A 15270-nucleotide genomic window follows, 5' to 3' on the forward strand; every position below is an offset into this window, starting at 1 on the left:
AATCTGGTATGTCATAAATGTATAGATGAATTGAAAATGGGGGACCCTGATGTAAACAAGACGAAAGTCTTTCTCTGGTCTGCATCCCCTTAACAATTGTGTGTATTGAGCTGTACTGTATTGTACCCATTCTGCAATCTGTTAATAAAGTTTTCAATCAATCAATCAACTCTTTCACCCAGAATTCATAGTAAAGCATTGTAACCCCCCCTCCTTGGTTTTGACACCTAAGAGTCAGTCAGGACATAACCTCAATGACCTCACTAATGGCACCACTAACCAACCCCCGTTCTCATGGGAGGGTACAGGTATTAACACAGGTTAATGTTCTGTTGCTTTGTTAACACGTTCACTACCACACTACCAAAGTTTCCAGATGGTTTATATACTGAACATGCTGTACCATATAGTCTATATCTATATATATGGAAACATACACTATAGTCTATATCCAAAAATGTAGTTGCACAGCCTGTTATTTATGGTAGTTTGACTGATATACCAGGGATATTTCAGGGTCAGAGCCAATCAGAAGGGTCAGTCACTCAGTCTGTAGTCTATATCTATATCTATATGGAAACATACACTGTACCATAATAATCTATAGCTGTATGGAAAACACACTGTACCATAGTCTATATCCAAAAATGTATCAATGTATGCTGTAACGGTGTGGTACAGAGTCCACAGGCATGTCATAATGAACAGAGTTATACTCTCTGTTTAGCTTTGTCTCATGGTTGGTTGGCTGGTGCTGGACATGTGATGTCTTGAGCTTCATCATCACAGAACTCTCTAATCTTGTGGAAGAGGTCGTTTTATCTGGCAAGGTCGAGTCCAGGTGGAGGCAGAATAGGATGTCCATCTATGGGCGGCAGCACATTGATGTCACGGAGCAGCTGAAATTTGGTTTCCTCGCCATCAATAGACATTTTTGCCACAACCACACCACTGGGCCCTCATGCATCAACGTGTTCTACGCACAGATCTGTGCTTACCCTGTGCGTACGATCATTTCTAAGCAAAGAGTGGGATTCATCAATTTCAACTTGAACTTGACTTCGTGCGTACATCTACGCACAGGTCAGACCTGGCGTACCTAGCTCCCAGTGGTAGAAGATCGTTACTACGCATAAGCACTCCTCAGTCCTGCATTAGTTCCAAGGCGGAAATAAGCTTCCGTGCATTAGTGTTCAACTTCTGTATGACCCGTAATTCATTATAGTTCATTGCAAAATAGCGACAGTAGTGTAATTATAACGGGCTCACACGCGAACAAGAGGTTGGCCTGCTTGTTTGGCACGGGGGGGCAGACGCAAAACACCAACCTCCAAACGCGATTAGATATTGTTTCAAATAAAAAGCAAATTATTATGTGTGTCATGTTTCCAAATAAGATTGGTCACAAAATGCTTTCTACTTCAATTTGTTGGTTAGAATAGATGACCTCCGTTGAAACTTCACTGAGACTAACAGTCTATTTGTGAGCTCCCGCACAGATGTGATGATGATAATAATAATAATAATAATAATAATAATAATAATAATAATAATAATAATAATAATAATAATAATAATAATAATAATAATAATAATAATAATAATAATAATAATAATAATAATAATAATAATAATAATAATAATAATAATAATAATAATAATAATAATAATAATAATAATAGCTTCATTTTATATAGCGCCTTTCAAGAGACCCAAGGTCGCTTTACATAGATGGGGGGGGGGAATAACAAAGTAACAAACATAGTGGACAGACACACAACATATATATATGATGATGGAATTCATTCAAGATCCTCTCCACCCTCGGGTACGTCTTTGCCACCGCGGCACGGTCCATCGTGATATTGGAGATGGATCGACCAATAGACTGTTACTGTAGCTGTCAAAGCTCCATCACAAATGCAGTTATGTGAATAGAAAGGGATTCCACTCAGTCAATGTTGCGATGCGCATTTGCCTGATACATGTTATTGCTGGATGCCGGGAGGAAGGCGATGCTGAATGTTTTCAATTCATTAAATAAAACGGATACTTTTTGCAAGGGTTTACTGACTGTCATACAAATGATCAACCAACTACATACTGTAACTTTTCAGTGCACGTTCTTATTTACATTGTGACAACAGCCTTGTGAGTTCCCGCAGTGACCCGCACACAGACATGATGGAATTCAAGTTCATGTATTGAAAGGCAGGCTATCATACATGCAGTGAGATTCATTGTTCTTGTATATGCTCTCGTATTATATTGTTTATATAGGCTACCCAATACTGACATCAAAATAGATTGTAGTATGCCTCTAGAAATCAGCAGGTAGAAGATTGACGGGAGATCCATCGCGATTTGGAATCAAATTGAGGAGAACTTTAATCCCTGGGGTATTAATCAAACAACACGGGAAAAGGCAGTCATATTCCAGCGCGGTCTTTATTAGCCGACAACAAAATAGATGCATCTAAAAATCATATAGCCAATCGAACACAACTAATAAAGGCATTCATATTACAGCACGGTTATAATGACACACAACCAACGCCAAACAGTGGTCAACGAACGGTCTTTATTAGTATTTTGAGCTGTCCAGGCAGAATTGCAGCAATGGTCTTAGGGAGCCGTTGATATCTGACATCACCGTTTACAAGTCCGCCTTTTATTTATCCCACAATACGCGATAGTGTCTTCTTGGTTCGACAGCAGTGAACAATCTTCGTGGAGTTTCTCAGGGTTCCGCTCGGGTCCGTCCATTATTTCACATCCCATGGGGGGTGTTTCCTCATTTTCATGACCATATATGGATAATCATGCACGAGCATTGACGGTAGAACAAAGTGGTATTCATCAACACGGAGGACCATAGAGCCTGCGTACGCACGTGTGATGAATGCCGACTTCCCTGTGCGTACGCTAGTTCTACATTCCGTGCTTACGTGTGGAAGTAGGTCAAGTTCTACGTCCACGTTGATGAATGAGGGCCCAGGGGTTCCTTGGAATCAAAGCTGCAATAATAAAATGAATAGTTAGTACAGGGCCCATAACAATGTGGGAGGAGACAGCCGGCTGATGAAACCACATCCTCATTCTGCTCGTGCTTAGGATGTATATGATTGTGGTCCTATAATTTCACATTATCAACTGTGAAGTAGCCAGTTAAGTCCCCATGAAAAATAATAAAGTGAGTAAGTTGTATGGTGCGATGTAGAGTAGTATGGTAAAGTAGCCCTGCTATCAGATGTAATGAGTTGTATGGTGAATAGTTAGTACAGGGCAAATAACAATATCAATGCATTTGTATCATTTGCCAATGACATTTTATTGCACTAAAGTGTGAATAATTAATTACAGTAAACACACAGTGACGACTGCTGCAATCTCATCAAGAGTGTTCACCCTGGTCTTTCTGAAACGCTGCTTGAGAAGCCAAAAGCAACAATATAGCTAGCACTATATAAAAGTAAAACCTATTTATATTCCACGTTTCCCTGCTGTCTCTGCCTCCTCTCTTCCCGATCTGCAATTGTGTTCTCACCTCATCTAGTTAGCACCCCCAATCCTAATAGAATGACGCCACCAGTCAAGAACGCAGCAGAAAGGGTGGCCGATACCATGACGATCATCCGGAGCATGGTGGACGGTGACATGCAGCATTACTCACCTGCCAAGTGGGTGTTTCTGCTCCGGATGATCGAGAAGGTCGCCACAGAGAGTCCGAGACAGGAGCCAGCGATGCGGGACATGGCCGACCGTGTCACTGCCCTCGTGGAGGGGTGTAGGTCGATGGCTAATGCAGCTAGCCTGCCAGCTAGTATCAGGTTCACGGTCAGCCTAGAGCCCCTCACCTCCGTTGAGGCTGATCAGATGTCCACAGATGATCAGATGTCCATAGCTGGCACAGCCCCGTCCGTTAGCTTCGCTCCTATAGCTAACCAGACGTCCCCAGCTAGCACAGCTCCGCCCGTTAGCTTCGCTCCTATAGCTAACCAGACGTCCCCAGCTAGCACAGCCCTGTCCGTTAGCTTCGCTCCTATAGCTAACCAGACGTCCCCAGCTAGCACAGCTCCACCCGTTAGCTTCGCTCCTATAGCTAACCGGACGTCCCCAGCTAGCACAGCTCCGCCCGTTAGCTTCGCTCCTATAGCTAACCGGACGTCCCCAGCTAGCACAGATCCGCCCATTAGCTTCGCTCCTATAGCTAACCAGACGTCCACAGCTAGCACAGCCCCGCCCGTTAGCTTCGCTTCTATAGCTAACCAGACTCCCCAGCTAACACAGCTCCGCCCGTTGGCTTAGCCTCCGCAGCTAGCCAGGCTTCCCCAGCTAGCACAGTCCCCACTGCTAGCCTAGGCTCCAGGTTCACGGTCAGCCTAGTTCCTGAGGCAAACCTGACGTCCACAGCTAGCACGATCCCGTCTGCTAGCTTAGCCTCCGCAGGTAGCCAGGCTTCCCCAGCTAGCACAGTCCCCACTGCTAGCCTAGGCTCCAGGTTCACGATCAGCCTAGTTTGTGAGGCTGACCAGAGGTCCCCAGCTAGCACAGCTGCGCCCGTTAGCTTCGCTCCTATAGCTAACCGGACGTCCCCAGCTAGCACAGCTCCGCCCGTTAGCTTCGCTCCTGCCAAACTTTCACAATTTAATGGTCGCCTAAGCAAAACACAATGTTTATTAAAGATATGACTAGAACAACTTTAGACACAATGATGAGCTGCATCTCATGTTAATCTTCATGTTCCCAGCTTTCAGATGATGTCACCACTTCTATGTGGCGTCTACTGTTAAGCTGCTATCTCCCCCTCCATACCAACCCCTCCCCTAATAACAGACAGAATGGGTCTATGTGAGTCTCAGAGGGTTAACAAGCAGAAAGGGGTCACTAAAGATAAACAACTGGGTCAGAGACGACAACAGTCTGTCACAGTGTCCACCACTGACCAAAACATATGACCAGAGAGAGAGAGAGAGAGAGAGAGAGAGAGAGAGAGAGAGAGAGAGAGAGAGAGAGAGAGAGAGAGAGAGATGAATTGAGCATGACAACTACAACGGGCTGGGAGGGCATAGGGAGAGTGGGTGGATAGAATTGAAAGAGGAGCAGATTGAGGAAGAAAGTGAGGGATATTATCTTTACTTTGCAAACCGTTATCAAGAGTAATAATTGAGGAGCTTTCTGCTGTCCCACCTGCAGGAATCCACAGTCATGTGGGACCGACCTGGAGGGTGATCAGTCATCACTTACAGGAAACCTGCATCCTCCTCTCAGCTTAAGAGGTATCAAATCTCTCTTCTGCCCTTTGCCAACACACACACAAACACACACACTCACATAGATATGTATGCTTTACATGCCACCCATATAGTTGTTGTTTTCTGCATCCTCTCAACAGGTATACATTTAATTCTGCCCTTGCCAATGCACACACATTTATTTATGCTTTAGCTACATACTTAACGTAGAGTTGGATATTTTTTTTGTCAAATGATTTCTTCATAGGAATTCTATCTAATGGTGTTTATTTTTTTATTTTTTTTATTAATTGTAGGAGCTGGAGGAAGAGTGGCTCCTTTCATTATGAACCGTGCTGCTGTTTTCCTACTGACAGCTAGTTGTTTCTCCTGGTCCTCTACCATATATATTCCCACCACTTCAGGTAGATTCATCACAATAATGATGTCAAGTCATGGAAAGGTTTACAGTATATTCAGGCTTTCAAGGAGGTACAATCAATTTGCTTGTTGTGAGATGCATCTTAAATGTCTTACCAATTATAAGCTGAGGTACCTGTAATAATGATATTGCTAAATGATTGCTGAGTCATGACTACACAGTACACACTGAACATCCTTTAGTAAGGTATTGCTATGATTAAATCAGTGCATGCCATGAAATTCTGATGAATGAATAGTGACTTGAATGTAATGTAATAATGCCATTTGATGCCATTTTAAGTGGATCTGTGCCGAACCCTTTTTGTTTGGCCCACAGGGCAAAAGAAGCTGAAGTATCTGATCGAGCCGCCTGTCTATGCAGAGGTCACTGGACGAAGAGGTGAAAACGCCACCTTGCCGTGCATCCTGAGAACGAAACCTTCCCAATACAGAGTCAAATGGACCAAACTGGAGCCGCAACACAGAGGACCAGAGAACATCGTCATGATATTGAACGGCCATGCCTTCAAACGCTACGGTCATCTGGGGCCAAGGGCCTCTCTTAGGAAGGCTCACATGATGGACGCCTCCCTGCGGCTCAGCAATCTTCAGCTGGAAGACGACGGCAGATACCGATGTGAGCTGATCAATGGCATCGAGGATGAAAGCGTTGTTATTACTTTGAGGATTGAAGGTAATCATTTATAATGACTCCAACATCTATTGTGAATTGCTATATGTGTTAGTTACAGAAACCAAATCCTGGTAATGCTTTACTTTAGGAGTATATAATGATTAAGTACCAAATAATGATGTGTTTGTAGGAACAAATCTTATTTAACTGATAGTTAACTTAGAACAAGTATTATTTAACTGATTACTGTTAACTTGGAACTTATAGTTAACTAGAGGTAAGCAGGTAGAAAATGTTGATGTGAGAGTCAAATGGATTTACAGTTACTTGAGTAACTGATGATTAATGAAGGGTTTGTTAACAAATAATTCCTCATTAGTTCATATGTGCTTAACTGTTTTTGAGACAATGAAAGATAAATTCTGTAAAATTTCAGGGGTGGTGTTCCCGTATCAGAGTAAGAACGGCCGCTACAAATTTACATTCCATGAGGCGAAGGACACATGTGCTAAACAAGACGGCACATTAGCCACATTCAACCAGCTGTTCAGGGGTATGGCTCATCTATGTACCAGTATGGCTCATCTATGTACCAGTATGACTCATCTATGTACCAGTATGGAGATATCTATGTACCAGTATGGAGATATCTATGTACCAGTATGACTCATCTATGTACCAGTATGACTCATCTATGTACCAGTATGACTCATCTATGTACCAGTATGACTCATCTAGGTACCAGTACAGAGATATCTATGTACCAGTATAGAGATATAAATGTACCAGTATGGATATATATGTACCAGTATAGAGATATCAATGTACCAGTATGGATATATATGTACCAGTATAGAGATATCAATGTACCAGTATGGATATATATGTACCAGTATGGATATATATGTACCCATTATGAAAAAAGCAGTGGTGGAAAGTAACTAAGTACTATACTTACCGTAAATAAAATGTTGAGGTACTCAAAGGAAATGTTGTACTTTTTTTTACTGCGCTACATGTTTCTGAATGCACCTGTTAGTTACTTTGAAGAAAAATTATTTGCATACAAAATAATTGCATACATTTATGAAGATTGTGTACTTTCACATTTTTTACCTGCCAACTTCAAAATTATGTAAGAGGAGCGAGCATTATTGGGCCACCTAATACTTTAACATAAACTGTATTGGTCAATGAATTTAGAATATAAAATACAAAAGTGTCTTTTGATCATTAAAAAAGGATAAGAGGTAATTGCAGGTGTGTTTTTGGACCTCAATTCCCAGAGCCTCTTAGCCTGCGACTAGGCCATATGTGGGACGTTTTTGGGACTTTTTGCAACCGGCACTTTGGCGACCCCTAGTGGCTCGGGTGTGCATATTTTGTCATACAATATATATTGAAGGCTTATTTGTTGCCTGTCGATAGCGACAAAATCCGACAAAATCAGTTCAGCGGTTCTCGAGTTACATGCCGGTATTTGAGGCTTGTGCAAAGTACACAGTATTACGCAAAATACCACTCCCGACTTAGGCTGCAGTAGTTCCGTCAATCTAGATCCGATCTCGAAAATTATTGTGGATCATTGTAGCCAATGAGTGTGGCTTTCCAATGATACCCCACATTCATGTATGAATCTAAAAATATAAATAAAAAAAAACACGAAAACAGGAAGAGAAAAACAGCAGAATGAATTGAAGTCTATGAGAAAACTGAGTTTTGCTTTGTACACAGTTTACCAAAATCACTCCTAATCACTAATTTCTGAATGGATCTTTATGAAATTTGGATATGTACTACATAAGGGTTCAGGCTATGGCTCCGTCTGGATTTGTAAGCCATACCACCTTCTGGGGAAATACTACCTCTGGACTACTAACTACTACAAAAAAACTTGAGTAACAAGTTTTTCTACAACTCAGACCTATATGTTACTCTATTACGTTAGCACTAAAAGTGAATTTCTTCAGAAACTTCAGAATGTCTTCTTTCAAAAGAGACCAGGCTCATGCATGTGCTATAAGTATAAAGTATGTTGTTTTGGTTTGCAAAAAAAGTATGCAGTCCTCATTTCAAGTAAAAAAAATTGCCACTTTTCTGCCCGCTTGATAAGAGGTTCAAAACCAGACAGTGTGATGTCAATCAGTTGGCAGTTTGCGCCTGGGTAACCAGTTGTAACACATGAAAGTTAAAGGGAATGATGTCTTCTGATACGGTAACTATATTTTTCATGGTAATGTCACCACAGACACCCAGTCCATAATACTTGGTGATGCTGCATAGACAAGGGCTTTCATCAGTGGGCTATAGGCTCATTCAGCGATAGATAGTAACTTAAAGGTGCTTTAGATAACATTCAGCCACTAGATGTTGCACTAGAGAGCACCAGCATGTCAGACCAAAACAATGATGTGCTGACTGAATTATTGTAATTCTCTTACACTGTACCATCAAACTAAGTTCAGGTCAAATTAGTTTATAGTTGTAGAATCATATTTTAGGTTAAACTTCTGGTTTAAAACGAGAAAGTTGAAGAGCAAGCAAGCAGCCATTTTCTTTTTGAAAAACATAGAAACAGGGACCTCTCAACTAGCAGCATGTTTATAGGTGCATTCCATATGGGGAAATGGGAAGTAGGGAGGGGATACATGCACACAACAGACAGATAACATAAACAAATACTTTTATGCTGCACCGTTTAAAAAGCTCTGTGGATGTATTATTGAAAAATATATAGAAATTTGTTTTTACATAATTAGTTTACATAAAGTTTTATATATAGCACCTTTAAGTACATTTAGTATCAGATACATTTAAACCTGTATGTGCAATTTTGGAGGACTTTCACTTTTACCAATCCCAATCCTATGGCTTAGGCTACTATTCCATCTGGCTGGGTATTTCTACATTTACTTAAATTAAGAAATTACGTAGTTCTTCCACCACTGGAGAAACGCATGTTTAATCATAATGACTGGTAAACAATTTTGTTGGGACTACTAGGCTGTTATAAGGTCATCTTATCTTCCTCTCTGTAGCGTGGACGGAGGGTCTGGACTGGTGCAACGCCGGGTGGCTCAGAGACGGCACGGTCCACTACCCCATCCTGCAACCGCGAGCGTCCTGCGGAGGAGAGCTGATGCCCGGCATTCGCAGCTATGGGCCGAGAGATAAGACTCGCGATCACTTTGACGCTTTCTGCTTCAGCTCTTTAACAGCCGGTGAGCCAAACGAGTCACGACGCACCTTGTATTACAGTGGGTCTGTGTAGTGGTTGATCAGGCGCAGTCAGGTTGGCCTCTTTCAGACCAAAACGACACAACAGTTTGATTTGGATTGAGTAGAAAACCTTACCACCCTAAAATAGACTTATCATATGTTATACCTGTATTATTGGACAGCTGATTGATTGAATTGATTGATTAAACATTTTGATTGCAGAATGGGTACAGTACAGTACAGCTCAATGCACACAATTGTTAAGGGGATGCAGACCATAGAAAGGCTTTCGTCTTGTTTACATCAGGGTCCCCCATTTTCAATTCATAATGCCATTTATGACAAACACAACATACAGATATACAGATATAAAAATCTAATCTAATCTAATCTAAACATGACATTTATGACATACATGCCATACAGATATACAGTACTGTTACAATTGTGACATACAAGATATGCAAATATACAGTACTGTTAAACAGAGATCCAAACAGTAAATATATACATACGAGGGGGAGGGAAATGTACATTAGGAGAGTGTTCGGACATTTACGGGGGCCAGTTTAGAATTGCAGCCTCCCGTAGGTGCTCTTTGAGAGTGGTTTTGAAGGTGGGTAGGGATTCAATTTTTTTTACGGCTGTGGGTAGGGCGTTCCACATTGATGTGGCATAATTGCGAAACGTGTTAAGTCCCTTGTTTGAGCCGAATCTGGGTTGCACATGATTTGTGGAACTCCCATGGTGTTGTGGTCGTGGTATTCACTGACCTTTGGGAAGTACCTCGACATGTACATGGGTACCTTAGTGTATCTTGTAGACCACCCCCATGCACTTGTCCTAATAAACTAACCTACACTGTAGCACGCAACACTTTGATGAACATTGTTACTCAGCTGATAGAGTTGTAACCTTCCTGATGACTTGTCGTACAGAACTTGTAAGTCGCTTTGGATAAAAGCGTCAGCTAAATGACTAAATGTAAATGTAGACCAGGCCCATTGCTCAATCAATATTTGTCTAAATGAAAAACTTTCCCAAAGCTGAAATCCAGAGAATGATTTATTCAATTTTATTCAATGAAAATGAATGCTAGGCTCATAGCTTTTACACCCAAACAACTTTAATATCAAAGAAAAGCAACATATCTGAACTAATTTCCACAGAAGAACATCTGGGGTAGTCAGTGTCCACAGAGTTGGTATCCTATTCATTTTCAATGGAACAGCTCTTGTACGTGTTGTCTGATGACCTCAAGTTGTTTCTAGCTTTGGGAGAGACATGTTCATTTTAACTATATTGTTATCCAAAATTATAAATAGTTATGAATTATTCAAAATCATAGGAATAGCTTTTTTCTTAACGTTAATTCACTATTTTATTTTTGTGTGACGCCATGTTTACTGAATGCCAGCTTTCCTTAGCAACAGGCTGGCTAACCTTTTAGTATAGGAGTGGGACTGTTAACGGTCAATAGCAGATGTCATGTGGACAATGAAAGCTTTTGTTGAGACAAACAAAAAACATGTTCATCTATCATCAGCACGTCCACTGTGGCTAGAAGATTTGAGGAGTTGAAGGTCTTGAGCCAGAAGGTCTTGAGCCAGCATCTCTACAGGCTCATTCATATCTAATCAGACAATGCGTGAAAAATGAGAAAAGCAAGTTTCCCTTTCTTTTGAATGAGGGTATACTTGCTTCTTTTGAATGGGGGTAGTTGCTTCTTTTTAATGAGAGTATTTGCTTCTTTTGAATGGGGGTAGTTTCTTCTTTTGAATGAGGGTGTAGTTGCTTCTTTTGAATGGGGGTAGTTGCTTCTTTTGAATGAGAGTAGTTGCTTCTTTTGAATGGGGGTAGTTTCTTCTTTTGAATGGGGGTAGTTACTTCTTTTGAATGGGAGTAGTTGCTTCTTTTGAATGGGGGTAGTTGCTGCTTCTTTTGAATGAGGGTAGTTGCTTCTTTTGAATGGGGGTAGTTGCTTCTTTTGAATGGGGCTAGTTACTTCTTTTGAATGGGAGTAGTTGCTTCTTTTGAATGAGGGTAGTTGCTTATTTTGAATGGGGGTAGTTGCTTCTTTTGAGTGGGAGTAGTTGCTTCTTTTGAATGGGGGTAGTTGCTTCTTTTGAATGAGGGTAGTTGCTTCTTTTGAATGGGAGTAGTTGCTTCTTTTGAATGACGGTAGTTGCTTCTTTTGAATGAGGGTAGTTGCTTCTTTTGAATGAGGGTAGTTGCTTCTTTTGAATAGTTGCTTCTTTTGAATGGGGGTAGTTGCATTGGGCAGTTGTTACCACAAGAAATGGAGCGGTGTTCCGCGAGAAAGTTGAACTCGAGTCCACTTTTACTGTAACGCAAGGCCTTCCTATGAAGGTCAAGGTCAAGGTCAACTTTATTTATATAGCACATTTAAAACCAACCGAAGTTGTAACAAAGTGCTTCACCTTGACTGTTAGTTTCATTATGCATTATGTGTTGAGTACTGACTTTTAATAGTTTCTGTTTTGCAATAATAAAAAAAAAAAAAAAAAAGTGCTTCACAATATAGCACATAGAAAAGTACTAAAAATACAATACAAAACTGAGAAAGGCCAAAAAGACTATATATACAAAATACAATACACACATGTATTGTAAGCTGTATTATATTAAAACAATATAAAAGACTAAGAAATACAAAACATTTCAAATACAGTATGTACACAAAGTCAGAAGCTGCAATACATTAAAAACAATCATGACACGACCAGAGATATATGGCTTACTAAGCCTCAAAACGCCAAGGAGAATAAGTGAGTCTTTAGCTGAGCCTTAAAATTGTCTAGGGTCTGAGCAGATCTAATTTGCAGTGGAAGACTGTTCCATAATTTAGGGGCAGCCACTGCAAATGCTCGGTCACCTTTTGTTCTTTGCCTATAGACCTTGGGACATCTAAAAGTTATTTATTTGATGACCTCAGTGCTCTAACTGGGGTGGAAACATGGAGAAGTTCAGCTAGGTACTGAGGGGCCAGACCATTTAAGGCTTTAAAAACAAACAACGAAATTTTTAAATCAATCCTGAAACGAACAGGGAGCCAGTGCAGGGAAGCTAGCACTGGACTGATGTGCTCATGAAGACAAGGGACTCTGGGGGGGCCATCCACATCAACGCACCAACCTGCGGTGAGGTGCTGCATTGTCTGATTAGATCTGAATGAGCCCTAACACAGAGATCAAATAGTAAATTACATACATTCCAAATTGTTAATAAATTCAATTATTAATTAGTGACACGGACACCTGACCATGTGTTTGAGTAGTTTGTCAGTGTATGGTTCATAAATGTGATCCCTGTCCTTCCACAGGCTCTGTGTCCTATGTAGGTGGGCCATTTTCATACGAGGAAGCAGCGCATGCGTGTCAAAGCGAAGGAGCAGAGTTGGCTTTGGTCGGGCAGCTTTATTCAGCCTGGCGTTTCCAGAACTATGACCGGTGTGACGGAGGATGGCTGAAAGATGGCAGTGTGCGGTACCCCATTACCACCCCTAGGGAGCACTGTGGAGGCCTGCCAGAGCCAGGTGTGCGCTCTTTTGGATTCCCCGACAAAAACCTGCGACTTTATGGAGCCTATTGTTACAGGTAGTCTAGTACAGACTGTATACAGTGTAGACCTCTATACTTTCAGTACAGTTTCATGAGTCCAAAGATGAACCTCTCTAGGGGGCTTCAAAATAGCTTCTGTTCACGTTGGTTGGCTTTGAGATATGAACGTTGCAAAGGTCCACGAGGAGCTACAGCCCCTGCAGAAACCCCAGAATCTGAAGCAGTTTGACAATAATAGCTGCATGAGATCGGTCTGGTTTAATTTGAGAGCATAAACATGTTCTTTGTTTAATGCGTTGCCGGGACCCTGGAAGAGCCTTGAATCTCGAAAAACGCGCCCTTTTCAGGAGTTGAGGAAAACTGAAATTGTTTTCAATTATGCCCACGTATTGGACATTTCACCTTTTCAATGGGTTTACTTGGACAAGAGACATTTACTCCATGTTCAGAACCATGCCAACTGTCTCTCAGAAATGGCAAAAACTGATAGCCTCCAAAGTTGTACCAGGTCACCAACGATTTCTTGTGAGATAAGTGTTCTTGCAACCAAGAGGGAGAACAAATCAGCTGCATAAAGCTCCAAGGTGCATGATATCTGACTGATAAAATACATTTGTAATTCATAAACAATCATCTAGATTCTGAACCACTCTAAACTTCTTGAATTTCTGGCAAATTTGGTAAGCGTCAGTAAACCTTGTAGCTACGACCAGCAGCTCTATAGGTCGGTTGGTTGGTCCACAAAAGTTTTTGGTTGCAGCTATTTCAAATTCACACATTCTTTTCTTTTTCCTTTTTGGTGTTTTGTGAGTCTTAAAGCCCCAATCCTGAATTTTCTTGAACATGTAAATGTGGAGTACATTTCACATACATTCTAAAACTGTAAATCTGAATATACTGTTTTACTCCAGTGTTTATAAACAATACCACAAACAATAAACCCTTTACAGGCACAAAATACTACAGCAAATACAATAAAAGAAAAATTATAATAAAATATATATAATACATTTACCTGTTGTCTAGTGTTAGTCCTTGTATCAAGAACTCAGTCAATCATCAGAGAATGAAAACAACAATTTATTTGGTGGTGGGGCTACCCATTTGTTTATGTTTGGATTATGGATTGGGTCTTTAAATTAAAAGGACACATTGTCATTTATAATTATAGTCTGTTTAATGCTGAGGTTTACCTGTCATTTGATTGCTTGTCGACCCTGGTTAGCACGGTTATGATTTCTCATTGAAGCCAATGTGCACCATTAGTTGTAAGCTGGCTCATTAACTTGTGGCTATCAGCACCCACTGGTGGTTTTAATATGACTGGGAATTCTAAAAATGACACATTTTGGTTAGAACCCTTGCAACAAAGAACCATACAGGTCAATTTTGAAATGTTTGGGACAGTCCATGTATTTGCACTTGTAAAGTTGATCCTAATCATGGGGGACCCTGGTGGAAACAAGACGAAAGTCTTTCTCTGGTCTGCATCCCCTTAACAATTGTATGTATTGAGCTGTACTGCACTGTACCCATTCTGCAATCTGTTAATAAAGTTTTCATTCATTCATTCATTCAATCATTTGGAGTGTGAATTTAATCACCCTGATCACCCTAAGGATTCAATCTATACCGTCTATCAATAAGCAACATTCCAATCACAAAAAAGTAAGATAATTAGGTTTGAAAATTGTTAATCTAAAACCCTAAAACAGACATATGGTTCTTTGTCGTTTGTTGTTATTTCCATATTTATGATGGAAACTTTCATGTCCACATAATATGAAAAGTGCCTGTGTATACTGGAAAAGATCGAAAAGAGTATCCATTTACCTCCTGTGAACTGTAAATAAATTATAATAAAGCACAGGTCCTTTTAGCTTATTATGGCTTTTATGCAATGCTTACGCAGAGGAAATATATGGTTTTGCAGAGTTAATATCGGTTTAGGCTATATTACATATATGATTATAACATTGTATGGCATTGTAAGACAAACAAATCAACACTGATCAAACACTGTTGATCAATTTAGGGATGCCGAGGTTTATCTGTAATTTGCCTGCACAAATGCAATTTAATTTATTTATTGAAAAACTCATATGACCATAAATCTATTTGCAGATTATGTTTAATTAAATGAGAGTTACTGGTAGACTACTATTATTGTCACTTAAAC

General features: G+C 40.5%; 1 protein-coding gene across 4 annotated transcripts in view; it reads left to right on the top strand.

The window, feature by feature from the left end:
* The window catches only part of hapln2 (hyaluronan and proteoglycan link protein 2), a 79422-nt gene extending 64493 nt beyond the window's left edge, over window positions 1-14929 (top strand). For 3 of the 4 annotated variants that reach the window (XM_084335886.1, XM_084335885.1, XM_084335887.1), the window contains exons 2-7: window positions 5197-5279; window positions 5552-5659; window positions 5995-6351; window positions 6728-6844; window positions 9330-9512; window positions 12854-14929. In XM_084335886.1, the coding sequence (XP_084192012.1) occupies window positions 5581-5659; window positions 5995-6351; window positions 6728-6844; window positions 9330-9512; window positions 12854-13131 (1014 nt within the window). In that variant the 5' untranslated portion in view covers window positions 5197-5279; window positions 5552-5580 and the 3' untranslated portion in view covers window positions 13132-14929. The remainder of the gene's footprint in view (window positions 1-5196; window positions 5280-5551; window positions 5660-5994; window positions 6352-6727; window positions 6845-9329; window positions 9513-12853) is intronic. The other variant, XM_084335888.1, reaches the window with a different exon arrangement.
* The last annotated feature ends 341 nt before the right edge of the window (window positions 14930-15270 follow it).

This window comes from Notolepis coatsorum (genome assembly GCF_963971535.1).
Source record: "Notolepis coatsorum genome assembly, chromosome: 19".
NCBI lineage: Eukaryota > Metazoa > Chordata > Actinopteri > Aulopiformes > Paralepididae > Notolepis > Notolepis coatsorum.